The 23,714-nt window shown below is 42.8% G+C and overlaps 2 protein-coding genes across 2 annotated transcripts in view; one reads left to right on the top strand and one right to left on the bottom strand.

Moving 5' to 3' along the window:
* Nucleotides 1-8,902, bottom strand: part of LOC308142243 (protein phosphatase 1 regulatory subunit 37) — a gene marked incomplete at both ends in the record, with an annotated part of 56,272 nt that extends 47,370 nt beyond the window's left edge. Inside the window, 2 exon segments of the mRNA XM_080512591.1 lie at nucleotides 7,552-7,652; nucleotides 8,758-8,902. Of these exon segments, the coding sequence (XP_080368717.1) occupies nucleotides 7,552-7,652; nucleotides 8,758-8,902 (246 nt within the window).
* Nucleotides 8,903-10,466: 1,564 nt separating this feature from the next.
* On the top strand, nucleotides 10,467-20,402 carry vrk1 (VRK serine/threonine kinase 1). The gene is made up of 13 exons (XM_080512330.1): nucleotides 10,467-10,541; nucleotides 11,122-11,281; nucleotides 11,487-11,542; nucleotides 12,659-12,728; nucleotides 13,325-13,412; nucleotides 14,072-14,180; nucleotides 14,713-14,805; nucleotides 16,552-16,684; nucleotides 17,409-17,529; nucleotides 17,691-17,749; nucleotides 18,677-18,843; nucleotides 19,986-20,076; nucleotides 20,162-20,402. Exons 2-13 carry the CDS (start codon nucleotides 11,122-11,124, stop codon nucleotides 20,314-20,316), a joined length of 1,302 nt encoding a protein of 433 aa, XP_080368456.1. The 5' UTR covers nucleotides 10,467-10,541; the 3' UTR covers nucleotides 20,317-20,402.
* Nucleotides 20,403-23,714: the final 3,312 nt, after the last annotated feature.

Below are 23,714 nucleotides of genomic sequence, written 5' to 3'. Positions count from 1 at the left end.
CATGTTCGAAGCCTAAGTGTTTACGCAACTTGAGCGCAACAACAGATTTTAGCGACGGCAATCACCTAAATTACAAAGCAATAAGAAGAAAAACCTACAAACAATAATAGCAAGTCTATTCTTCGTGTGTGTGTGTGTGGGGGGGGGCAAGGATTATTAATATAACCACAATGTGAATGTCTTGAAGACATTTCCCAGAGAATTTGTTTGAGGGACATCAACAAGTTCCAGTTTATGATGAACCATAACTCACATCATTTGCATTGAGTAAATACATTTTGGCACAATTTATTTACTGCACATTTCATATTTAATTTGCATTCAATGTGTTGACGGGAATATATATTTTTGATTAAAAAAAATAAAAATCTGCTCATTTGAGATCTAAATTCAAATTTTCTCTTCTAAACATGATCCCTCCTGTTTTTCCTACAACAGGACACCAAAACGATTTCACTTCCTGGAGTGTTTCCTTTAAAATTCCTGTTAGCAGATGAGTCTTAAGTGCACTTTTCAGGCAATGTTTCTCCACGGAGAAGAGATAAAATGTCTGCTTAAACAACACATCCGTGTCCGTTTGGTGGAATAACTGCCTCCGATATGACTTCTCGACACACTGCTGGTCAGACTCCACATTTTCATTAAAAAAAACAAAAAAAACAAAGCAAAAAACCTTTAGATAAATTTACTATCATAATCGTGTCCATAAAATGGGCACAATTTCACGATCTCAAAAACTACTCGCGGTATTGCATGACATTTTCAGGGATGATTCGTCGTCATCCAAAGGAGATCAGCATCTGTTGCCATGGAGACGCTCCCTGCTCAGTGTTTCTACCTGAGCTACCGAGTCAGCACCGACATGAGCTGACAGCTATGATGCGAGGGATGCTAACTCGGTTCCGCAAACAACGTCTGCGTTCTACCGAGTGCAGCTCTAGATTTAAAATACATATGTTGTGACTTTCATTAAGTTGACATTGTGAGTTTACACAAAATGTTGGAACAGTCAAGTCTTTTTTTTGTTTGTTTTTGTTTTTTAAGCGGGTAAAAGCTAAGTCTTATCTTATTTCTTCACTTTGAGAACGCTCACGCACAAATTGACTTTATATTGCCTAAACTGGATTAATCGGCGTCGTACAACTTTTGGCTCATGGACTGCACGTGGCAATCATTTTTAACTGAAACCTTTCATACGCATGCCTGTTGACGTATTGGTGTTACTTTACACACACATACAGTGAGTTACTTCTTGTAAATAATTACTTGTAATACCCATGAACCCTTCGGTAGTGGGCGCACAACAGGTCACAGTTTGGTCGGTATGATGACATTTCATGGCCCCTGTGATGATGAAATGTTGCCCAGCCGGGGGCGAGAACATCATTTAATGCCTCCTCACCTTCTCAGGTACAATCCTGAGCAGTGTGAGCCCCACAGCGTGACATCCTGCCCCCCCACCGCTGCACCGGGGTTGGCAGCAGACAAGTGTCAAGATTAAATAAAGGTTGTTTTTTTTGGGGGGGTGGTGGGGGTGGTGGGTGGGTTTAACTATGGTCATTTTTTCGTGACAGAGCCTTTCCCCCCCTCAGTGAGCCCAGGCCTGTAATATCATCCCACTTACAAAAAGCACTCAAATTACATGTGCGGCCATCCAAGCATGCAAATCCAATTCACCCTAATAGGGCACTAGCAATAGTGTGTCGCACATGCCATTCAGTTTAACTGTAACTGCCCCATTTCAATTACACTCACAGTAAAATAGTCTTTTACACACCGATGAGGCACCATACTTTCTTTTTTTTGGAATCTTTTTTTGGTCCTTTTAAGGCATCCGAGTCCAAGAGTGTGTTGACTCTGTGTGTGTGTGTGTGTGTTGTGTGTTTCATCTCTCCCGCATTGTGATCTTCATCCACAACCTGTACAACCCCCCCCCCCCCCCCCCCCCCCCCCACACTATATTCTCTTCTTCTTCCGGCACTCTCACCATGGCCGCCGCCTCTTCGACGCCATTTCAAACGTGGCACTAAGTGCCCCGTTATCGCCGTCTCGGCCTCGTAATGAGGGGAACGACATATGTCCGGCTCCCCCTGCTGCTCCCCGATAAGCCCGGCGCATTCAAGACACACACCGGAAAGAAAATAAAAAATAATACACCACTCCTCCTCCTCCTCCTCTTCCTCCTCCTCTCTCTCCTCCACCTCTTTGGGCTTTTTTATTTTGCATGCAAAAACCTGCTAACAACCACCAAGGAAAACAGTGTGGCACTTACTTAGTGACATTTACCTCGCTGCCGACTATTCCACACGCGGGGGGAGCCGCAATAACAATCAGCATGCACTTAATTTAAAAGAAAAAAAAAAAAATCTTCCCTTTAGAATTACACAGGCAGATCTCCCTTTCTCTCTCTCTCTCTCTCTGTCCCTTTCCCTCTCTCTCTCCCTCTCTCTCTGTCTGTGTGTGTGTCTGTGTGTGTGTGTGTGAGGAGCTATAACAGTTGTGCCGGCAGACTTCCGCAGTGCAACATTAATGCTAATCAAAAGAGCTGAGAAAGCAGCGGTGGTCTGTAAAAACAGATTTTCTCTTGTCTTTTCATTTCTGGAGGATTCTCTCTTTTCTCCACCACCCCCCCCCCCCATCTCTCTCTCTCTCTCTTCCCCCCCCCTCCTCTCCCTCTCTTTCCTTGGAGGGATTTATCCTGGGAAAATAACATTTGTGGGAATTGAATCTGACCCTGAATTTAAGCGAGGCACATTGTCATGTCATTTTCTTCTATCAGTTCTATTTTTTCTTCCTCTTCCTCCACTCTCTTCTTTCCTTCCTTGGCTGTGGGATAAATAATGAAAGTTAAGTTGTGGTAATTGATTTCTCTTCAGTCCACTCAACTGAATAATCTGCAAGGGAAACAACCACTAAGCTATTCATTAGAAGATTTGCCAACATGCAACTAATTCCGAGCTTACTCTCCAAACATCGCGGAAAGAATACAAACTCCTCGTTAAAGCGGGCTTAATCTGGAATTCTTTTGTGTTTGGAGGGTTGGGAAAGTCTTCACTTGAAGCCTGGAAATCATTAAAAATTATGGGGGTTTTTTTTCTGGGCAAACTGTAAAAATAAACAGGTAGTTAGAATAATAGGACAGGAGAGTGACTGTATCATGGAAATTATCACTTTAGATGCATTTATTTAAGTGCTTTCAATATGTGAGGCGACAGTTTGGGTTCTCAATTAAATTGCTTTTTTTGTGGTGATTTTATGGAGAAAAAAAGATGATTTTTGAGACTTAATCAAACCGAAAACTTCCAGAATAAATACAAAAAACTTAAAAGAATAGATCTATCTATCTATCTATCTATCTATCTATCTATCTATCTATCTATCTATCTATCTATCTATCTATCTATCTATCTATCTATCTATCTATCTATCTATCTATCTATCTATCTATCTATCTATCTATCTATCATTCCGGGGTGGTGCTTCATGTTGAGCTCTAACAACAACTTTCTACAAACACTATCAATTTCGATATTTTACATGGATAAATGAGGCGGAATCATTATTTGGTATTAAAGTGGCATATCCAGGCTTACCTGTGGATTATCATTTGATCACCTGTATAAATAGAAATCAACAGCAGATTGAAGTCGATAAAAACAAACTTTTTGTCCCTTTTTTTAAACAAAAGAAATTTACCGAAAGTGAAACGTTACCATAAGTTGCTTAGAAATCCAAGTTGATTTTTTTTTTTTGTTTTTTTTGTTTTGAGAAAGAGAAGAAGGCTTTTTAGTATGCGCACGGCGAACCTGCAGAATTCCGCGTCATGTACAGCTGCTCTATAGATATAAGAGCTACACTTAGGACTAAATGTCTGTCATCTTGGGTGATTTCTTGTGACTGGTAATTGTTGCTGATAGTTATGCGCCTTTTCCCGACGAGCGCGTTTGTGGCGCCGTGCGCCGCACACCAACTCCCCGTGGACGAGGCTTTTTTTTGTATGTGCAGGAAACAATAAGCACAGACTGATGCTACCACACGTGTTCCTGTGTCCATGGACAGCACCAGCAGATAGATGAAAATCTATTTTTCTTTATCATTAAAAAGGAATTACAGGCACTTGGTATATATTATACATATTACTTTGTGAGAAGGCCCAGTTCGAATACAAATACAATCATTTAAAAAAAAAAAACGTGTTAACCGTGAATACGCAGATACTCTGTTTTCCTGAAGTAACTCGCGATCAAGCAATGAGACTTGTCTCTGCATGACTTGGCAGGAAATGCAAACCTTACAGTTCCTCCTGCATCCCGCTCCTGATGTTCCTGCGGTTCAGCTCTCTCGACTGCAACCAACAACGGCGCCTCAGATAGGATGGCGTGATCGTCTCAATTACCCTTCTAATCACGGAGGGAGCCCGAGTGAAAGGGAAACACAGACACTTTCACAGTTTGCACAGTGAAATCACAGACTTTAAGCATGGCGGCCCCCCTCGCCCCCGCCGGCTCCAACCTATTATTGTTTACCACCCCTATGAAGATGTCACCAACAGCAATGCTGTTTTACCCACTTACAACATTTCAAAGGAGTGCGAAAGGCCCCAAGGGTGCAATAGAAAGAAGAAAAAAAAAAAGAAGCTTTAAATAGTCTTCAATGCTGGTCCTTGGGGGTGGGGGGGTGGGGGTGGTTAGCCCCTCGCCTTAAAAGACCTAATTTAATAAATTTGCTCTTTAGGCCTCCGTCTTTTTGATTTGCATCGTCTTATTACGGATTCATTCTCATGCAGCCCTTTTTTTTTTTTCTTTTTTCGGTCTAGATATTGCCCCTCTTAGCTAATGCTTAACCATACATATTTCACGAGGACCACCTACATTCGTTTCCAATGCAAGCGGGTTCATTAACACCTCAAGAGATAATGCGGCGGCTGTGTGCTTAATGTAAGCACAGCTAAGTCTCTAATTTTCCACAAATAATTCCCCTTGATCTAAAATGTGAATATATGCAGGGGAGGGTGTGTGAGAAGTGTGCTTTAACGCGACTGGTCCAACTAAAGTAAGCATGTACATTAAATGAATTATGAATGACAGGCTGCGTGTTTCAAGTGTGGCTTGGAGAGAACGGCGGAGTTTATTTGAGTAGGTGGGAGGGACAAAGGAGGGTGTGTGTGTGTGTGTGTGTGTGTGTGTGTGTGTGTCACTAGGTAACAAAGTACTTATAATACATCACCATCGAATGTGTGCAAGATAAAGAGACGTGTGGGATTTCTAATGTTAACTTCATTGTTCAATATATTATACTTCTTTATAAAGACAATAAATAGCATCAGGTGTGTTTTTTTTTTCTCCAGTTAGTAGGTCCAGAAAATTGCCATCTCATAATTTGCATAATTAACATGAATTCATCAATATTCAATTTGATTTGCAGGGGAATTTTTTTACAGTTTTTCTAATATTGTTTTGTGTGTGGATGAAATGCATTATTAAAACTGACTGGAAGTTACCAAACCTGCCAATCAAAGTGAAAGCCTGAACGTGTGCGTGTGAATACATATTACTGTAACTACACACAGGTGGAGGGGGTTAAACATTTATAGAAGCAGTATTTTATGGTGTCATTTCTCCTCTAAAGTTGTAGAATGGACAAGAAAACAAAAGCATCTAGATTCGTGACTGACTGCACCTGGAGTTTTGTCTAGTTTTCAAATAAGATCTAAGTTAAGTAAAGTGAAATGAGGAAAGAGCGAATACTTTTTAATAGGCACTGCAGGTACAACTGCAACCTGAGCGCCAGTTCAGCGATTTCATTACGACGACGGTGGGGGCTTTCTTTTAATCTTCAAAAATGATAACATGACGTGTTGAATTGTGAGAAGACAATAACTGTTGAAAATGATTCGGGTGAATAATTGCTTGTGGGGGGGGGGGGACCAGGTCTACGCCGCTTTATCCTGTTTCGGGTGGCAGAGCGCTGGAGCTGAGCGACTGTTTGAAGTAGAGACGTTCACAATATGCCGCCATGCGCCTGTTTTGGAAGAAACCACACCCTTCACATTATCCAGAGGATTTGGGCTTTTTTTTCTTTTTTTTTTAGACACTGAGTCAGGTGACGATCTAGAATCGGTGTATCTACAGATCTGTACAGCTCGTCGCATCCAGGTACCTTTGTTTTAATAAAAACCTTTAGTCTGTTCTCAGCTTTGGCAGCATATGTGGCTCAAATTGCACTCGGTTATACGATACGTATTGATTCTTCGTGGAAGGCTATAATATTGTTGTCTTATGGGAGGGTTGCTGATATTGCACAAAAGAACAAGGTTACACCCTGTTAAAGCAATATTTCACTTTGCATCTCCGTTGGACACAATCTCTCACCTTTAAACACGCCGCTTCACTTTCATTTCAAGAAACGTTCGGTAGAATTAACTTGGTAGCCTATTCCCCTTCCATGGAAACCAATGGATCCGTATGACACAGATGTACACACATTTTACAATTTCCACACGACCTCCCCCTGACCTTTGACCCCCAACCACTAACCAGAGTAATGACGTCACCGCATCATGTGGCATATCACAGGATAGGGAATTGAAAACATGAACATTTGGGCATTGGTTTGGCATCAATTGATATAAAAATGACCGTGTTATGACAAAAATACTTTTTTGACCTTTTTGTGACCTTGACCTTTGGCCCAATTGCGCTCAAAATGTAATGGGACCATCCTGAGATAAAGGCAAGTGATCACTGAAACTTTCACGCGAATAAAAAAACACAACAGAGAGGTCAAGAATAACTGTGCAGTTCTCAGTGCAGCCGTGTAGCTTATGAATGGCTTCAAGTGGCTTCGTGTCGCACAAATGTCAAAAATCTATAAGTCACCTATGCTTTGCCCATTTTTCAATCCGTGTCATCTGGAGGCTGTGAAGTTTAATCTCTAATGTCCCATGTTCAGGTCAAATCGACCAGCGGTCACATTTTACTCACAAAGTTAATATTTGAGATTTCAAACGTCTGGCTAAATGTCATCTGCCTTTCAGAGAACGAAAAGTGTTTGATTTCCTGAAAATTTGTGCTAAAATGATGTCTTTTCAGCGTGCATGCAAGTTAATTAAAGGTTGAACAACTGTTGCTCAAAAAGAAGTACGCCAAGAAAAAAAACCATACACCTTCAGACACATAGTCTCCATTGATATTCAGTTCAGTTTGAGATTTTCCAAACTGATTGCATCACATTGCGATAAGTGTGTCACAGCATTTTGAAAATTCTCGGTCTGTGCTGCGCTCTATATTTTCCACACGGTTGATTTAAAAAAAAAACAACCCCAAAATCTTGGACCTTACATCCCGAGGGAATCTACCCTTGATGCAGGCAAACATAGCAAGGATTGGCACAGTTGGGTGAACGGCGGATAACAACAGTTGGGAGTGAAAACAGCTCCACCCACAGCAGCTCCACACTACTTCAGCGGCAAACACCTCGACGGAGACGTGACTCGCGCAGTTCGACTGACACGGAACAAAAAGTGACGCCCGTGACGGTAAAGTCGCGTACCTGGAGCTGCTGCAGGATGTGCGCTCTGGGTTGGACCTGGTGTCTGCTGCAGCTCTGCTGGTAGGCCGCCATTACCTCCGTCAAGGTGAGGCAGCTGTCAGCTGAAATCGAGGAAAGGGAGAAAAAAAGAAATGCACTGATTCTCAGCTTTAATGTCTCTGCATCCCAGTAAGCCACCGGCAGCCATTCGGAAGTGCTTAAGGGGCTCCGAAATGCCATACGGTAAACTGTGTAGAGTGTGTGTGTGTGTGTGTGTGTGTGTGTATTACATGGAGGATAGCAGTGAGAAGGACATGAATGTCTCAACGATCAATCAACCAATCAGGCATCTCAATTTATCACCAACCCCCCCACCCCCCCCTCTCCAGCCTTATGGGATGGGAAATTTCCAGATGTGAGAGTCTACAGAGAAGTGTTATGACTGAATAATATAAATGACATAAATGTTTTGACTAAAGAATGCACCGCGTTTCATTTGTTTCGCGACGTTTGAATAGAGATGCATTAATATCTGAAGAGACGTAGGAGAAGCAGTGGATTACTTTTATCAAATTAAATAGGATGAATGAATGAAATAAATCTGCGGTAGATTTTTATGAAAAGTTGGAGACCTTTACAAGTGAATCTTCATTCTGTCATTCGAGTACAGCAGGAATGCAATTCATATTTATTGGAAGATAATCTTTTTGTGTGTGTATATATATATATATATATATATGTGTGTGTATGTTTGTTTGGCAAATAAACTGCTTCCGTGACACAAGTATTTCACACCCTCTGAGAACAACTCTTTCAAAGCAACAAGAATGTAACTTCAATACTTTTAGTAAAAACTGCTGTGTGACACAAAGAATGCAAAAAGCAGTGATAAACACAATGTTTGAAGTCAGAAGGTTTGTTTTCTGCCACTGCTTTTGAGTCACTTTATATACTTGGTACCTGCAAGTCTCCTTTCTATACTACATTTTTTTGTGTTAGCGAAGCGTTGCACTGGATCGTCAAAACGTGTCTGCAGAACTTCCAGGTTAAAGTCGTGGCCAGGTCATTCTTGAGACATTCTCACTTCTCTGTTGAGCCAAAACCAAACTCGTGGTGCTCCTTCGGGTCGTTAACTCCAGCACAGATGGCCAAAAGTCACCAAAATGGCACCGGGGGAATAATCATCGGGGCTGCAATTCAGCTTGACAAGATTGAGCAACACCTTACCCTTTCTGTCAGCGTCTCTGTGCTCCGCAAAGCCAGAAACGATCTGCTCATCGGGGGGGAAGGACACATGTTTTCTCTCTTTGCTCCTCTTCTCCTGACTCTTGTTGGGTGTCCCCGCGTCGTCGTCGTCACTGCCGTGGGTCATCGCCCTCTAGAAGTCCACCGTGGAGCCCCCCACCCCCCCTCTTCTGCAATTTGTAGATGAATGGTCACCTCAGCTCAAAGCGGCAAAACACTCTGGTCGCAGCCTATGTTCATGCCCTTGGAGCCATGGCAACAGGTACTGAAGAACTCCTCCGGTTAATCTGGAGAGGAGGCAGAAGTGTGCGCAACAGTCGTCGTGGAAAGCGTGCGTGCCAGACGCTCCGCCGGACGTAAAGCGTTGCTCTCTCCACTCGGTGGCACTTGGAAAGACAAGACACTAAAGAACCAATATCTTATTCATGAGTTCGGCGCAGGTTTCAAGTGATACTCGGTGTGTATGTATCAAATAACACATTCAAAGAAGGTACATCTCTGTGCATATGTGCCTATTTAAATTCAACATTTACAATCAGATTCGTGAGTACACAGGCGATGAGAGGCGGGTACGGTGTGGGAAAACACTCATTTCACAAAGGGTTTTTTTTGTTTTTTTTCCTGCTTTGAGATGAGGGAGCCATGTTGAAAACATGTTGTATTTTTTAAGCACAATTTACCCACCAAATCAACAGATGTTCAGGTTTCTATTTGTAGCCACAACAAAGGTAAGTACAAAAATGACCTGGAAACACATTGGAATTCTTTCCAGTTTATGTTCAAATTAAATTATTTTTAAAGTAGTTGTTTTATTAAAGTAGTAGTAACAGAAAAATATTATCTCCTGACCTTGGAGTTTGACAGAAGAATACTCGGTTGCATCGCTTATAGATGACAATTTTAACTTAAATTACTTTTGTGAGAATTAAGTCCCAATTTACACAAGTTGCATATTGCTGTTGGCTTATCGACTGACCTTCAGTATCATTTTCACACTAAAACTGATTTTTAAAGCCAATATTTGAGACAGGTCGGACGGTCTGGGAAGCATTGGTATTCCACAAAGTGTTTTGTATAGTTGTGCAAGTTGCTGGATCAGTGTGATATTAACAGGACAAATATAATAAAGTACTACACATTTAAATAGGTTGGAGTGCATACTATGTGAGGTATATTATTTATTGTGAAACTATTGGCTAGGTGTAAAATGCTAAAGTCGACAAATAAGTAAAAGTGCAGAATATATACATTTAAAGGTAGTAGTAATGTAATGACAATGCAATGGTTTGTAAACCTTATGTTACTTGCATTTCAATGTTAAACAACAATATTGAATAGTAAAGAAAAAGCTAGATAACTGTACGAGTTGATAAAGGAAGGAAATACTTTTAAGTGTAAAAATGAAAATATAAACAGATTTGCTGTAAAGTGGCGACGACATCTCTGTTGCCCGGGCCAATATGGAACTCTTATGCACGCTTATTTAGAAGCTTATAAGACTCGCCATGACTTTTTATTTGTTTTTCTTTTGTTACTTGCCATTCGGATCAAACGTTGTCAACTCCAAATGAGACGTCTCCATCTAGTCTTCATCGCAACGTGCTTCAGACATATTCCAGCGTGAGGACGCCTTGGTGACGTGAGACACGCTCAGCCAATGGAGTTTTTAAACACCGTGACGTCACTTCCTGTCCGGCAGTTTTGCGGGAAGTTTAGTCGTTCGCTGCAGTTTCCCAGATAAGTCGACCACAAACGATACAGCGACGGTGTGTATTGCATTTGTACGTTATAGAAATATGTCGCGTGTGCGGACAGCGTCGTAGACACAGTTAGCGGAATTTGATGAACTGCGTCACGAAGCAGCCCGTGATCACGAGACGGATGTGGTAGTAGCGCGGTTAGCATGAAAGCTAACCAGTATTCTTCGATGTCAGAACTTAACGGTACTCGCGTCGCCGAGATAGCGTGTCCGCCTCACGACTTATGTTGGGCAAAGGCAACTCGTGTTTATGAGGAAAGTATTTTGTTTTCAATGTCCGACACACTGACAAGTCGCGTTGACCGTCCACTCAGTGACTGAAGTTCGTCGCTCGTTGGTTGGGTGCTAGTAGCAGGATGTACTCAGGTTAGCGCAGTGAAAATATCTTTATTGTTCCTTTAAATTGGTTTTATTCTGATTGTTGTCGTTTGTGGGGAAGCAGGTTTAAGCAGATCCCACATCTCACACTCGCAAAATCTTCGCCCTGACCACAACTGCGCAGTTTCGCTCTGCTGGGTTTCACTTCATTCATCGACTCCCAGCAACGCGAATTAATTGATCTTGATGACATTTTTGCTTTATTCCAGATGCCTCCCAAAGCCAAGGCGGCAGGCAAAGGCAGAGCTCCAGCTAAGAGGAAGCTGGCGGAGAAGTTTCCAGCCGGAGAGGTTCTGACAGACACTGGGAAGAAAACATGGAAGCTGGGGGAACCCATTGGCCAGGGGGGCTTTGGCCTCATATATCTGGGTAAGAATAGCTGCTATTGCTATGCTATATCAAGCAGGTGAAACAAACACACTGCTACAGCGAGTTCTTTAACTCGCTGTTTATGTGTAACACCAGTGCTGGACAAAAATCTTTTTTAGAATTTTGAACTATTCTGGATGTTTCAGTATTTTGACGTGTTTTAGTGCTGCTAAATATTGAAGTGATTCCTCTTTTCCCCCCCCAGCCGAGGAGAATTCATCAAAATCTGTGGGTTCTGACGCTTCTTACGTCATCAAAGTTGTAAGTGTTAACAAAACTGATTACACTTCAATTTCCGTTATTGCACTGCAAAACTGCATGTTTGTCCTGAAAAGTTTTCCCTGATAGGATTTCTTCTTGTTTGAGAGGAGTAATTGTTTAACTTGTATATTGTTTGTGTTTAGAAGTAGGATTTGAGTTGCAAAATTGATTGATTTTGAAGCTTGAACAGCAGAGAAATGTTGTTGTTGCAGAAGATCAGCGCAACTTTATTTGAAAGCTGCAATAGTTACTATAAAGATGACAAGAAAAGAAAGAAGTGTGCAAGATGCATACATACTGAAGCATGTCTGACTTGTTTGTAATGTGCTGTATGTTTGTCATCCGGACATGTGATTGCATGACTCCTACTTATGTGTTCTCACTGCTGAGTTGTATTTGTAAAGCACCAATCACAATATAATCCTATTATAGGACTTTGAACCAGAAAAGCCCTGTCGCTTTCGCTTTAAGATGCGTTCACAAGCTCAGCTTTCTGTTGCACTTGTTATTAGAGGACGAGGGGATACTGCCAGAAAAACAAACAAATGGATCCACTTATTGTACACTTGATGGGGAGGAGATGCACTGATCACAAACTTCCCTCAGTTCCACTGTCAGATCTCATATGAACATACAAAGAAAACGAATATTACAGATATGGATGTATGGTGAGTGTGAAAGGGATTGAAAGTCTCTGACAACAGTTTACACTGATAGCAGCTTAACTAGAAAATGGTCCAGGAGTGACATTAGCTGTCCTTTATGGAAAACCTTATCAGATAAGCATGTTTTAATCCTCAGATTGAAAGTAGAGACTGTATACTCGCTTTCTAAACTGGGAGCTTTTTACCTTTTCAATTACTGTATATTTTTGTTTTCAGCCAAAATGAAACACAAACGGCTGAGAATTACAATTCCAAAAACCCCGAAGGGATCGATGAGCTGCTTCTGAACATTGTCCGTTATCTTTGCTCTCCACAATCAACTTTGAAATCCCATCGATTTTTCAGCCGTTATATATTCCAGGATTTGCAGTTCTACTTTCCACCAGCAGCGTGTGTCTGCGGTCTACGTCGGCGGACACCGGCTTAATGGTGCCTTTGGTTTTGTCCACAGGAGCCCAGCGAAAACGGACCGCTGTTCTCCGAGCTCAAGTTCTACATGCGAGCTGCCAAGCCCGATCTCAGTGAGTCACACCGTCGCCCCTCGGAGACACGCGCACACCCAGGAGTGTGCCACCTAGCCAAAGTTAGCCCTGTGATCACACGGCGCGAATAGAAAAAAGAGAGCCAACTTTGTTAATTAAAAAGAACGCCTTGTTGCAGAGACACGGAGGGGCCCTGCAGAGGAAAGGAATCTTTTGGTGGCAGCGATGTTGGCCCCCAGGCCACAGCTTTGCATTTTATATAATAACAATCCAAATGTCAATCTCCCCTGACAATTAACTGTTATATTACTAAGGAACCAAAGGCTCATATTTTATTCATGCTGGAATCTCGTGTTGTTGGTAAATATTTGTCCCTGCAGCAGATTAGCTTGCGGCCAGACTGGCCAGCCCCTCCCCCGCCCACTGGAATTATTATACTCTTATTTCTCTTAGCATCACTGCCATCGCCCAGTTAATACCGATTCCACAGAAAGTTTTCAAGAACGAAACTCTCCCGGATTTACAGTCGCATGCAATTAGCACGTTTACCCCCCCCCCCCCCCCCCCCCCCAAAAAAAAAAAATGCTCAGATTGAACTGGTTTCTTTTATTTTATTTTGTTTTGTTTTCTCCCAGTTCAGAGCTGGATGAGGTCACACAAGCTGAAGAGTCTCGGTGTTCCCAGGTACTGGGGCTCCGGTCTGCATGAGAAAGATGGGAAAAAGTAAGAACGCACACAGAGGACAGTTCACCTTATTCACATCCTGACATTTTCTCCCCCCCCCAGCATAATTTACACAGCATAAGCTTTGTAATCTTGTCACCAACTGATGCACATTTAGAAAATAAACGACGTGAGAAGTTTTGCGGTACATTTGTTCCTGTTTATGGTACTTAATCTGTTTGCGTCTTCGTTACAACCAAGCATTTAAGTTAAATTATCTATTTTTTTTTTGGAGACGCACTTAAAAGCACTACATTTTATTTTTGTTAAATGTTTATATCAGACGGCGGTACATTGAAGAGCCTCCACTTTCACGGTTTCTTCACTTTTACTGTGAAAAATCTGTATAATAACTATTCAGGCGGTTTTTGTTTTTGACTTCCATGTTGGTTTTACAGAAAGAAGTTAATGTTCTCTTATTGCATATGCAGCTTAGTTTGTTTCTCTCTTAATCAAAGTCGATCTTCACTGCTTAGATTTGAACTTTGATTTTTTTTTTTAGCACTAGTTCAGTCATGACTTCCATTAGTCGTCCCAACCCTAGAAAATACCCTATCGTGACTTGTTTTCTTTGTTAAAAGAACAACAGATTAATTAAAAGAAATCACGTTTGCCAGAAGTGCTGAAGAAGTCTTTTTACATGTTTTTCCTGCTTGCAGGTATCGGTTCATGGTCATCGACAGACTCGGCACAGACCTGCAGAAGAAGTTTGAAGAATGCGGCCGGAGATTCCCCCGGAAGCTGGTCCTGCAGCTCGGCCTGCGAGTGGTTGGTCATTTTTTTGTCTCTGTGAAGCGTGAAGTAGCTGCTCTGCTTACGTCTGCCGCGCGTGTTGACTTGACTTCAAAAATGTATTGAAGTATTGCTCGGTTCGAAAACGAGCTGGCCCCACTTGAAAGTGTGAACCCGCAGGAAGCGGATCTCTCCACTCCAGGTTACGTAAGAGGAATTGGGTAGGAATTATGTGGAGTAAGTGTTCAGGAGCGGCTGGCAGCATTAGCGTTCATTTTTAGCATCACCAAGGGAGCGAGCGTCACGTACCGTTACCAGGAAGCTCTCAGGGGGGGAAAAAAGTAAATCTCTGTGGGATTTTTTTAAAGGTTAAATGAATAATAGATGATTATAAAGGCATTTTACAACCACCTGAGAATTTACATGAGTGTACGGTGGCTGGTGGAGTTCTCATCACCTAAACGGTTTAAAGAATTCTTCATAATATTATCTTTTCTAATCACGGTGTCTCCTGCAAAAGATCATTATCTATGCATTTATCGAAAACAAATGTTTTTCCCTCGTTTAGCTGGATATCCTCGAGTACATCCACGACCACGAGTACGTACACGCCGACATTAAGGCGTCCAACCTCATGCTGAGCCACAACGATCCCAACAAGGTCAGTCGCATTTCGAGCCTTTTCCACATGTTATTTTATTCATTTATTTATTTTTTGTAGAGAAAATACTGTGAAACCTTCAAACGAGGAGCATTTTTTTTTTCTTTATTTTTTTTTTAATCTGTTGTTGTCGGGAAAACAAAGGTGCTGCTTGCGACCCCCAGCACTGCTCTTCGAAAGCCCAGAGATGATTGTGTTTTTTTGGTCGTAACGCACTTGTACTGCTTCATTAGATTCAATTAAAGCCCGGGGGGAGGGAGGCGGGGAGAAACTGTGTGTGTGTGTGTGTGTCTGTTTCGGTTTGTGTGTGTGTGTGTGTGTGCGTGTGCGTGTTTCAAACAGGGGAGATTAGATGGCAACACCAAAGAGCTTTTTCCAGCAAACAAGGTAGGGGCAGGGGCAAATATTTAATTTGAAGATTAATAATGTATCATTGGTGGTGTTATTAAAGAGCTATTTATAAATGACAATTCAAAAATCAGCCCCGTAGGAGTTTCATATTAGGTGAGGTTGCTTTGTTTTTGTTTTTTTCTTCTTTGTTTTATTTTCTCCCCCTCTCTCCAGGAGTTAGCACTCTAGATTTGACTTTGTTACTGCATATTTGTTTTGTTTTTTTTGTTTGTTTTCTTTTTAGAAACCAATCTTGTAATTCGGGGTGTCGAAACACATTTTAGTTCAGGGGCCAAAAAAACAGCTCCATTTCATCTCGGGTGGTGCAAATCTGTAAAATATTGCAATAATGTTAAAATAAAAAAATGTTTTTGTTGTAGCGGTGCAGAGTGTATGTTAAGAAAAGACCTCAAGCAGACAAATACACAGGAATCGTACTGAAAGCAATTAAAAAGAGAATTTTGATCATAAGTATTGCAGCAAGAGAGACAAACATTCAGCAGGATGTCCAGGAGTTGCCTAAAAACTTCCTTCACCGTCCAGCTTTTTATAGGGTGAAGTAAAGAAGGCAGATGCAAGTCTGCACCTCAGACAGTGACGGAAAGAACACAGCCCGTGAAAATCACACAAACGTACTTTTTATGAGGACAAACACACATTTTTCTAACAGTATATGCGATGAAAATGTTCATATTTTTTTTGTGAAACAAACAATTACTACTGAAAATATCTATAATCTCAACATAAAGCCAATTTTAATGGAACCTTCTGGTAAATACAGTGAAAAACGTCTCCTGTCGCTGTTGCATCAAGAAATGTACGAGAAAACAAATATGTTTTCGTTGAAATTTGAAAGGGCCTTAAGTTTGACGCTCATGCTCTAGAATTAATAAACTCTTAACTTACACATCAGGTGGAGATCAACCAATTGTTCAAATTGGAAGCCTTCACTTCTGTATGTAGTTGTATTCATTTAACAGCTAAAAGACTTAAAAGTGAACGCATTAATATGCTAAAATCAAAAGTTGAAAGAAAATCCAGTGCCAGTTCTCTTGTAAAGGTTGTGACAAGATCTCATGAACTAGATAATCATTTGGCCGGAAGAATGCAGGAAAGAGAAGAGATCAAACCACTTCCCTTTTGAGTTTTTTTTTTTTGCTGGTGTCAAGTTCATTCGTACGAAAGAGGGTGAAATACACTAAACTGATGAATAAGCTCACACGTTCAGGTACGACAGTGGAAACTTCTGTTTGACCACCGGTGGCACGCTTGTTTACGAAACGCGTGACGTGTACTTTGTAGATTGTTAGTCCTTCTCTCGGTGCATGCCTGAATCACTGTGTTTGTGAACTGTAGGTTTACTTAGTAGATTATGGGCTGGCATATAGGTACGCTCCCGACGGCGTCCCCAAAGAGTACAAGGAGGATCCCAAGAGATGTCACGACGGCACCATTGAGTTCACCAGCATCGACGCCCACAAAGGAGCATGTAGGTACAAGTGCATGAAGCGCCTGCGTCCTGGTTGCAATACTTGCAGTTCGACATTGACAAGACAGAGAAAAGCATTTTTTCCCCCCACCATCTCGAGTGTCAGTCTGTCTCTTTTTTCCTCTTTCATTTTTTTGTGGTAGAAAATGGCTCGAGCTGCTAAACTGGCCAAAATCAAATCAATACAAGAAAAGACCATTTTTCTCAGAGCCAAAATGCTTAATACAACTATAAAAACACCCACTTAAAATAGCTGAAATAAACCGAAAAAAATAGCCGCAAATGAAACAAAAAAAAGTCAAAACAGCTCAAATGAGTAAAGAATAGGACAGAATAAATCACTTGGAAACGTAATGACGATTTTTATAAGTCAAAGTGGCTGATGCAGCTAAAACAACTACAAATGCCTGTAAAATTGAAAATAAAAAGGGATTAAACTGGTAAAACTACAAAGAAAATGTCTCCATGTTCTAAATTGCGATGAAACAAACAGGCGTTGCTTTACTTATTTTAAAGGTTAAAAGTTGCGACTCCTAACATTTGATTTGGTGTAAAGAAGGCAAAAGTGGCACTTTGGTCATAAAGGTCACTCATTTAGAGAAATGCAGTTTCATCGTGGCAAGATTAAAAAAAAAAAAAAACTGATACTCCCACCACAGACAGGTTTCTACTAGTGTTGCTTTGTATGAAAAGGCTGTTTGTGCTCATGCGTTTTTGTTTCCAGCCGCATGCAGGAGGAGCGACCTGGAGATCCTGAGCTACTGTATGATTCAGTGGCTGTGCGGCCGGCTGCCCTGGGAGGACAAGCTGCAGGACGCCCTGTACGTCAGAGACGGCAAGCTCAGGTGAGACCCTCTGTCCGCCCTCTGTCCAGAGGTTTCCACTTGAAAAACGTCTGTTTCAACACTTTATATTCTAAATATCAACACAACATTGTTCTAAAGTTTGAATGATGTGCGTCACAACGTATTGACCTGGTGTTCTGCTTTTTTTTTTTTTTTAATAGATGTCAAGAAAACATCTCCGAATTTATGGACGAGTGTTTTTCCTCTCAAGAGAAGCCAGGTAACACAAACACACTTCTTGTCGACTTACCGTGAAACCGTGATCGTGTCTCTCACCTCTGGCTTTCGTAATATTCCTTTATATGGACTTGCTTGTTATATTATTTTAGGATAACTCCCATCATTTGACCTGCTGGACTCAATCACACTTTTGTCTCACTGTCTTTTTAAAGTCGGCAGTTCGGACTTTGTTTTTCCTCAGCCGAACACGACCAGCGTCCCGTTTAACGGCTCCCAGCTGTGCGTACGTGTCGAAAACAAAGTCAACTTGAATTAAGTACAGCGCAGAACATTATGGTAGATGGAAATGTTGGAACAAAGACGTATACACACTGGAGGATGTGCTTTAATGTGCATTTAGGCGACTTGTTTTTTTTTTGTTTGTTTTTTTTTAGCAGAATTTCCAGGATTGTACAAGTGGAAAAACAATCACCTAATAATCAGCAGGGTTTCAGTGGGACTTCTTACAAGTGCAAATCTTGAAAACCTTTCAATTGGGTTTAGATTTGTAGATTTCCCCCCCCATTTGCTGAAACAAGCAAACTTTTCAGATTCAAGGCTTCTTGCCAAACTTGCCTTCATGTGAAGCAGCTTTAAAGTGTTCATGTCATCTCGCCTTTCAACAGTTTCATGTGAGTCTCGCTGGTCCAGAAACTTTCTTGCCCCAAATCCAGCGTTTCCTTGGTTTTCCTCCATTAGAATATTGGATCATAGGAGCTGCATTCAGAATCTGCTGTGTCTGTGTGAGTTGGACTGGCTCCGCCCACACACGCCCATCTATGGGAGAGGAGGAAGTGCTTCCTCTCGTGGTGCCATGTGCTGGAGCAGAGCTGCCTAATTGTGGGAGGAGTCACAGGCAGGAGCCTCCCTTGATTGGCCAAACCCCAGAATATGAGCCCTTCAATCGTTTGCCTGTTGGTGTTTACAGGTGAGATCCAGAGGTTCATGGAGGAGGTCAAAGCTCTGGGGTATCAGGACAAGCCGCCGTACGAGAAGCTGCGCTCCATCCTGCAGGCCGGTCTGAAGGCCATCAAGGCCGAGGACGACTTCAAGCTGGTGTTCGCGCCCGCCAGAGGAGTCGTTTCACCGGCGAAGGTCAGCAAACGCATGACGGCAGAAGAAGAACCGAGTCACAAACATCAGCCTCGATTAAAAAACTGTCCCATCTCGGCGTTTCTGCCAGAAAGGTCGCCTACCCTGCGGCCAAGTGTCACCCCGAAGAAATACCGGTGTCGACAGTATCTTTACCTGCCTCTCTGGATTCACCATCAATTTAAGGGTTGCAAAATTCCAGGAATTTACAAAGTTGGAAGCTCGGAATGAATGGGAATCCATTGAAATTAATGGGAATAAAACAGGGATTCACTTAAGTTGAAGCTTTGCTTTAAGTGGGGAACTTTAAAATAGTTTGGTAAAAATGTATTTTAGCCCCGGGGTCTGCAACCTGTAGCTCTGCAGCTACATATGGCTCTTCAACCCTGATGTTTTTAGAGAATTATTTTTGGATAGAAATTTTGCTCTAATTTTATATTTAAAATTTTTTTTTAACCACGCTGATTTAAAAAAAAAGTCTATTCTCTATGCTTAAAACAGCCAGGATGATTGGAATTGCCAAAAGTACTCAATAATAAAAATACAGTAACACTCGTTAAATTAAAATGATTAAAATTGTGAGTGCCGTTTTTCTTTTAAGGAAAATAAAAAAAAAAATGGTTAAGTAAAATAAAATAAGAACTTGCTGGTATAGCTGAAGCTGCTCTCACTACAAGGAAACGCTTCAACTATATACAATATGTATATTTGGGCAGATATCAACTCTTAACTGCAGTTTTACTAACCTGCAATGTTATAATTACTGTATTTAGATGGAGCATCTTTTTACATTCACCTGCTTTTCCAGTTCCCTCCCCCCCCCCGATGCACTCGTGCTCTCTGTGCATATGGAAGATGCCATCAGGGACGCGGCGTTTGCCAGCCGAAGGGTTACCGGGCCTCGGCGCTGGTTATCGTATGTAATTATCCCACCAATCTGTTCGCCCCGGTGGGTGACGCGCGGTGATCGTGAGGTAGCAGTTGTCAAAATGGGGGCAAAAAAAAAAAAATAGGGAAAGGCGAGACGCCGTGTGACTGACGGTTCAGAACAGAGCTTCGTTACTGACGACGGACGGAGGAGTCGAGCGGAGAGACAAAACGAGTCGCTGCCACGTTCTCATTTCTCCCGTTTGCTCTCGTCGCAGAAGCTGAAGAGAAAGAACCCGTCGGACGACGCCGAACCGGATGAGACTGATGGAACTGTCGTGAAAAAGAAGAGAGTCGCAAAGAAACCAGGTAGGTTTTCGTAACGCCCCACCCTCCTCCTCCTCCTCCTCCACCGCCGTCGTATCGTGGAGTTTGATTGAATTCTCCCCTGCAGAGGTGAACGGAGCGAAGAAAAGTCCAAAGAAGAAGACTCCCGCTCGGCCCAGGAAGCGGGCCGCCCCCAAAGCCAGACCGGCGGAGACGGAGGGCCAGGCGTCACCAGGGGGCGCCAAGAAAATCAGAACCAGAACAAGGAAAACCGCCTCCTAAACTCCTTCCATGCTCCCGTCAAGTTTTCTGCTGTGATCTCACACTCTTGTTGCTTTTTATTTTAATGTGGTTTGAGCAAAATCTAAATAAAGATTTATTCCAAAATGACGCTTTTTGACCTGAATTCCATTGTGGCGACTCTTAAAGATTTCTTTTAATGCGGCGATTTTGCTGTATTTCGATAGTCCAGCATGCAGCATGTGTCCTTTTAATGACACATTTACTTTGGTTTAAAAAAAAAAAAAAAAAAACGCTAAATGGGAAATGCCGTGTTTGACCTTTTCGACTTCCGTGGGAATACGTGACGCACCGCTGGGCTTGATGGCGCTAATGTACACGTTTAGGAGGGGACGACAATCACGGTGGAATCTAAATCACTGGCTAAATAAGCACGGCTCTTTGTCCGCCTGCCCGTCGCTGACCTGCGGATGAAATGTTTCTGACGGATATTTTTTTTTTTTTTTCTTCTTCTTCTTTCTTCCAAATAGTCGTGAAAGTTTCTGTCGAATCATCGGCGTGACACCGTTTCCTTCACAGGAGTGTTCCTCTCTGGAGAAGCTGCTGACAAGCTGTTCGTTTTTACCCTGTCCTCAATCTCATGGACCATCCCCAGTGGGGGGGGTGGACACCCCCCCCCCCCCCATTAACTTCAACAGGCTCTGCCCTCCCCTCCTCTTCTGCCTCCCCTCCCCACAGAGGAAGAGATCTCCGCTAATGTCAGTGTTGTGAGGGCCCTCGGGGGGGGGGGGGGGGGGGGGGGGGCGGTGGCTCGCTATTGATTGCCGCCGCCTCCCTCGCACTGACCTTGGGGGCGCCACAGCCGTGAATCCACAGTAGGGGGCAGTAGTACATAATGATAGCAAATGGATTGATGGGGGGGTGGGGGTGGTGGGGGGGGGGGGGGGGGGTTAAAAGATGGAGGGGGCCAAAGGGACAGCACTTAGCAGACGACTACCATCTTCTCCGCCAGCAGAGCGGCGGTACCGCGCTGCCGTGGTCGGCCTCCCGATTGGCGAGCCAGCGGAGCGTGAAAGCCTCGCAGCAGTGGCCTCAACCGCTGCTCTCATGATATGGACGCCAACCCCCCCCCACCCCCCCGGGCCCACACGCCAATAACTTGATGACAGTTTCCCTGGCTGGCAGGTTTCCTGTGTTTGTGACAATTGTCTGTAGTTTTTTTTGGCGGGAGCCCGCGTGCTCGATGTGAAGACGTAAGGTATACGTTTTTAGACACATACCAAAAGTTCGGACTCTTTTTGCAGGAGGCCTTTGCAGCAACTTTAAAGCGTTGAGCGAAGGTGAAACGCTGGATTCCGTGTGTCCTCCAGACAATCCGTAATTGGACCACAAATAAGAGTATTTATTTTAACAGCCCAATAAATTGTTGGGTTTTTTTTTGTCAGATGCTTCATCTTTGTCTATATGCTTCTCAACCTTCGAGCCAATCTCCAGAAATTCCTAAGACGATGACTATTCTAATCTGAACCGGATATCAAGTGTAGTTCCTCCACAATACTGTAATACTGGCTTTACTTTAAGGAAAAGACAACAAATCCATGCATGTTGATTCAAATCTGTGTCTCAAACGAGGCCCAAGACTCACGGGGAGGCTGCGTTCAGCTCCTACGGCCCCCCCGTTTGTGGAACAGCCTGCCGGGGAACCTCAGGGCTGCAGAGTCTGTTGAGGTTTTTAAAAAAAGGGTTAAAAACTCACCTTTTTAATCAGGCTTTTAACTGATTTTATATATGTATATGTTTTTATATGTTTATGTATTTTAGCAATGTAAAATGCAGCGCCCCCTGTGGTCGGAAGTTGTGCCGCCCCCAGTGTGGAAGGCCCAAAATGCGTCCCTTTCCTCACCTTAGTCCTCAGTGTCCTGCCATGTCTCCATATCACCAGGCATGTCTTCACTTATGTGTGTGTGTGTGTGTGTGTCTGCACATGTGTTCATCTGCTTTTTATTTATCTATTTTATCCTTGCACTGTTTTTAATTCTTGTTAAAGCACTTTGTGTTACTTCAATGTATAAAAAGTGCTACATAAATAAATATTGATTTGATTTGTGAGGAACAATTGAATGTCCTGTGGTAGACATTCACAATTTCTCCTTTTTTTTTTTTTACAGCGATTAAAAAGGAACTGACCCCCCCGGGGTCGCGTAAGGTTTTCACTTCACTCGGTTCTTTGACGCGGTCATTTCATGTGCGCTGGTTCTTGATGCTCCGACTCCGTCCTCAGTCCGCCCTTTGTGATGCGCCTTCAAGGAGTTCAAGCCTTCAGCTCCTCCTTGTTGCACTTTGCCCCTTTCAGTCAACTTCCCATGGATCCGCTTTGAACCGGCGACCGTGTGAACAGCAGACACCAGTCATCTGCCGGCTGCTACTGGAGATGTTTTATTATGTTTAAACTCCAGAAACAGACCTGACATAACGTGAGATTTAAAAAAAACAAACAAACAAACAACTTCTGGCCTCAACTGTCATGATTAACTAAAAAGTTTCATGCAAAATTAAGAAATCTTGGGCTGTGTTTGCACTACAACGTTTTAAGTGAAAAAAAAACATCATTTTTGTTTCAGTACAGTTTTGCGTTTACACGGCTAAGTTTTAATAAAGATGCCTGTTTACATGGAAACGGCAGAAATGTTGAAAACAATTGAGTTTTTTTTAAGCAGGGTCACTACTGGGTGCTGTTGTTTTGTTTCAAGACAATACGCCGTCAATATTAACAATGGAGAGTGCAGGGACGTTCGTATGGACAGATCACACAGTTGGACTTTTTTTTTTTACTGGTGACTTCATAAAACCATTCCCAGGAGAATATGGACTGGGGGTCATGACAGGCATTGTTATTGTCCATCGACTATTTACCACGCCGAAGCATTGTTTCAGAAAAGTCCTGTTTTCACCCCGTTTTCCATGGAGAGAAGTTGCTGTGGCAGAGAGGTGATTAAGCCCCTGATGGGAATCAGGTGTGCCGATTCCCATCAGGGGAAGTCGGGGAACTCGACGGTGGTGCACGCTGATGGAGTAACTCCCGCTGCAGAAGGCGAGAGCAGGCCGACCTCCTCGGTGCGCTGCTGTCCCGGTGGGGAAACGGAGCCAGAGGACAGTTCCGCCGCCGCGCCCGACTGAGCGGAGTCCAGCCAGAGGGCGGAGGCGACGGCCGAGTCCACGTGGGCGGAGACGAGCCAGACCAGGTGGGAAAACACATCACAACCCAACAAAGGGGTTTTTTTTTTTTTTGCTTTCACTTGAAAAACGTTGTCGTCTAAAGAGAAACGAAAGAGGAAAAAGTTTTTCACAAACTCCAACGTTACGCCACATTGACACGGCTTCCATCTTTTTCTCATCAAATAATTCATATGTGATTCGCCAATTCGACGCTTTAGACTGAG

Source organism: Blennius ocellaris, assembly GCF_963422515.1.
Source record: "Blennius ocellaris genome assembly, chromosome: 17".
NCBI lineage: Eukaryota > Metazoa > Chordata > Actinopteri > Blenniiformes > Blenniidae > Blennius > Blennius ocellaris.
This window is presented reverse-complemented; position numbering and strand designations above follow the sequence as displayed.

Bases quoted from the DNA above. Each gene is read 5' to 3' on its own strand.
- vrk1 (XM_080512330.1), top strand. From the start codon at position 11,122: ATGCCTCCCAAAGCCAAGGCGGCAGGCAAAGGCAGAGCTCCAGCTAAG. The intron at 12,729-13,324 runs GTGAGTCACACC...GTTTTCTCCCAG, and splicing joins AGCTGCCAAGCCCGATCTCA to TTCAGAGCTGGATGAGGTCA. The intron at 18,844-19,985 runs GTCAGCAAACGC...CTCTCGTCGCAG, and splicing joins GAGTCGTTTCACCGGCGAAG to AAGCTGAAGAGAAAGAACCC.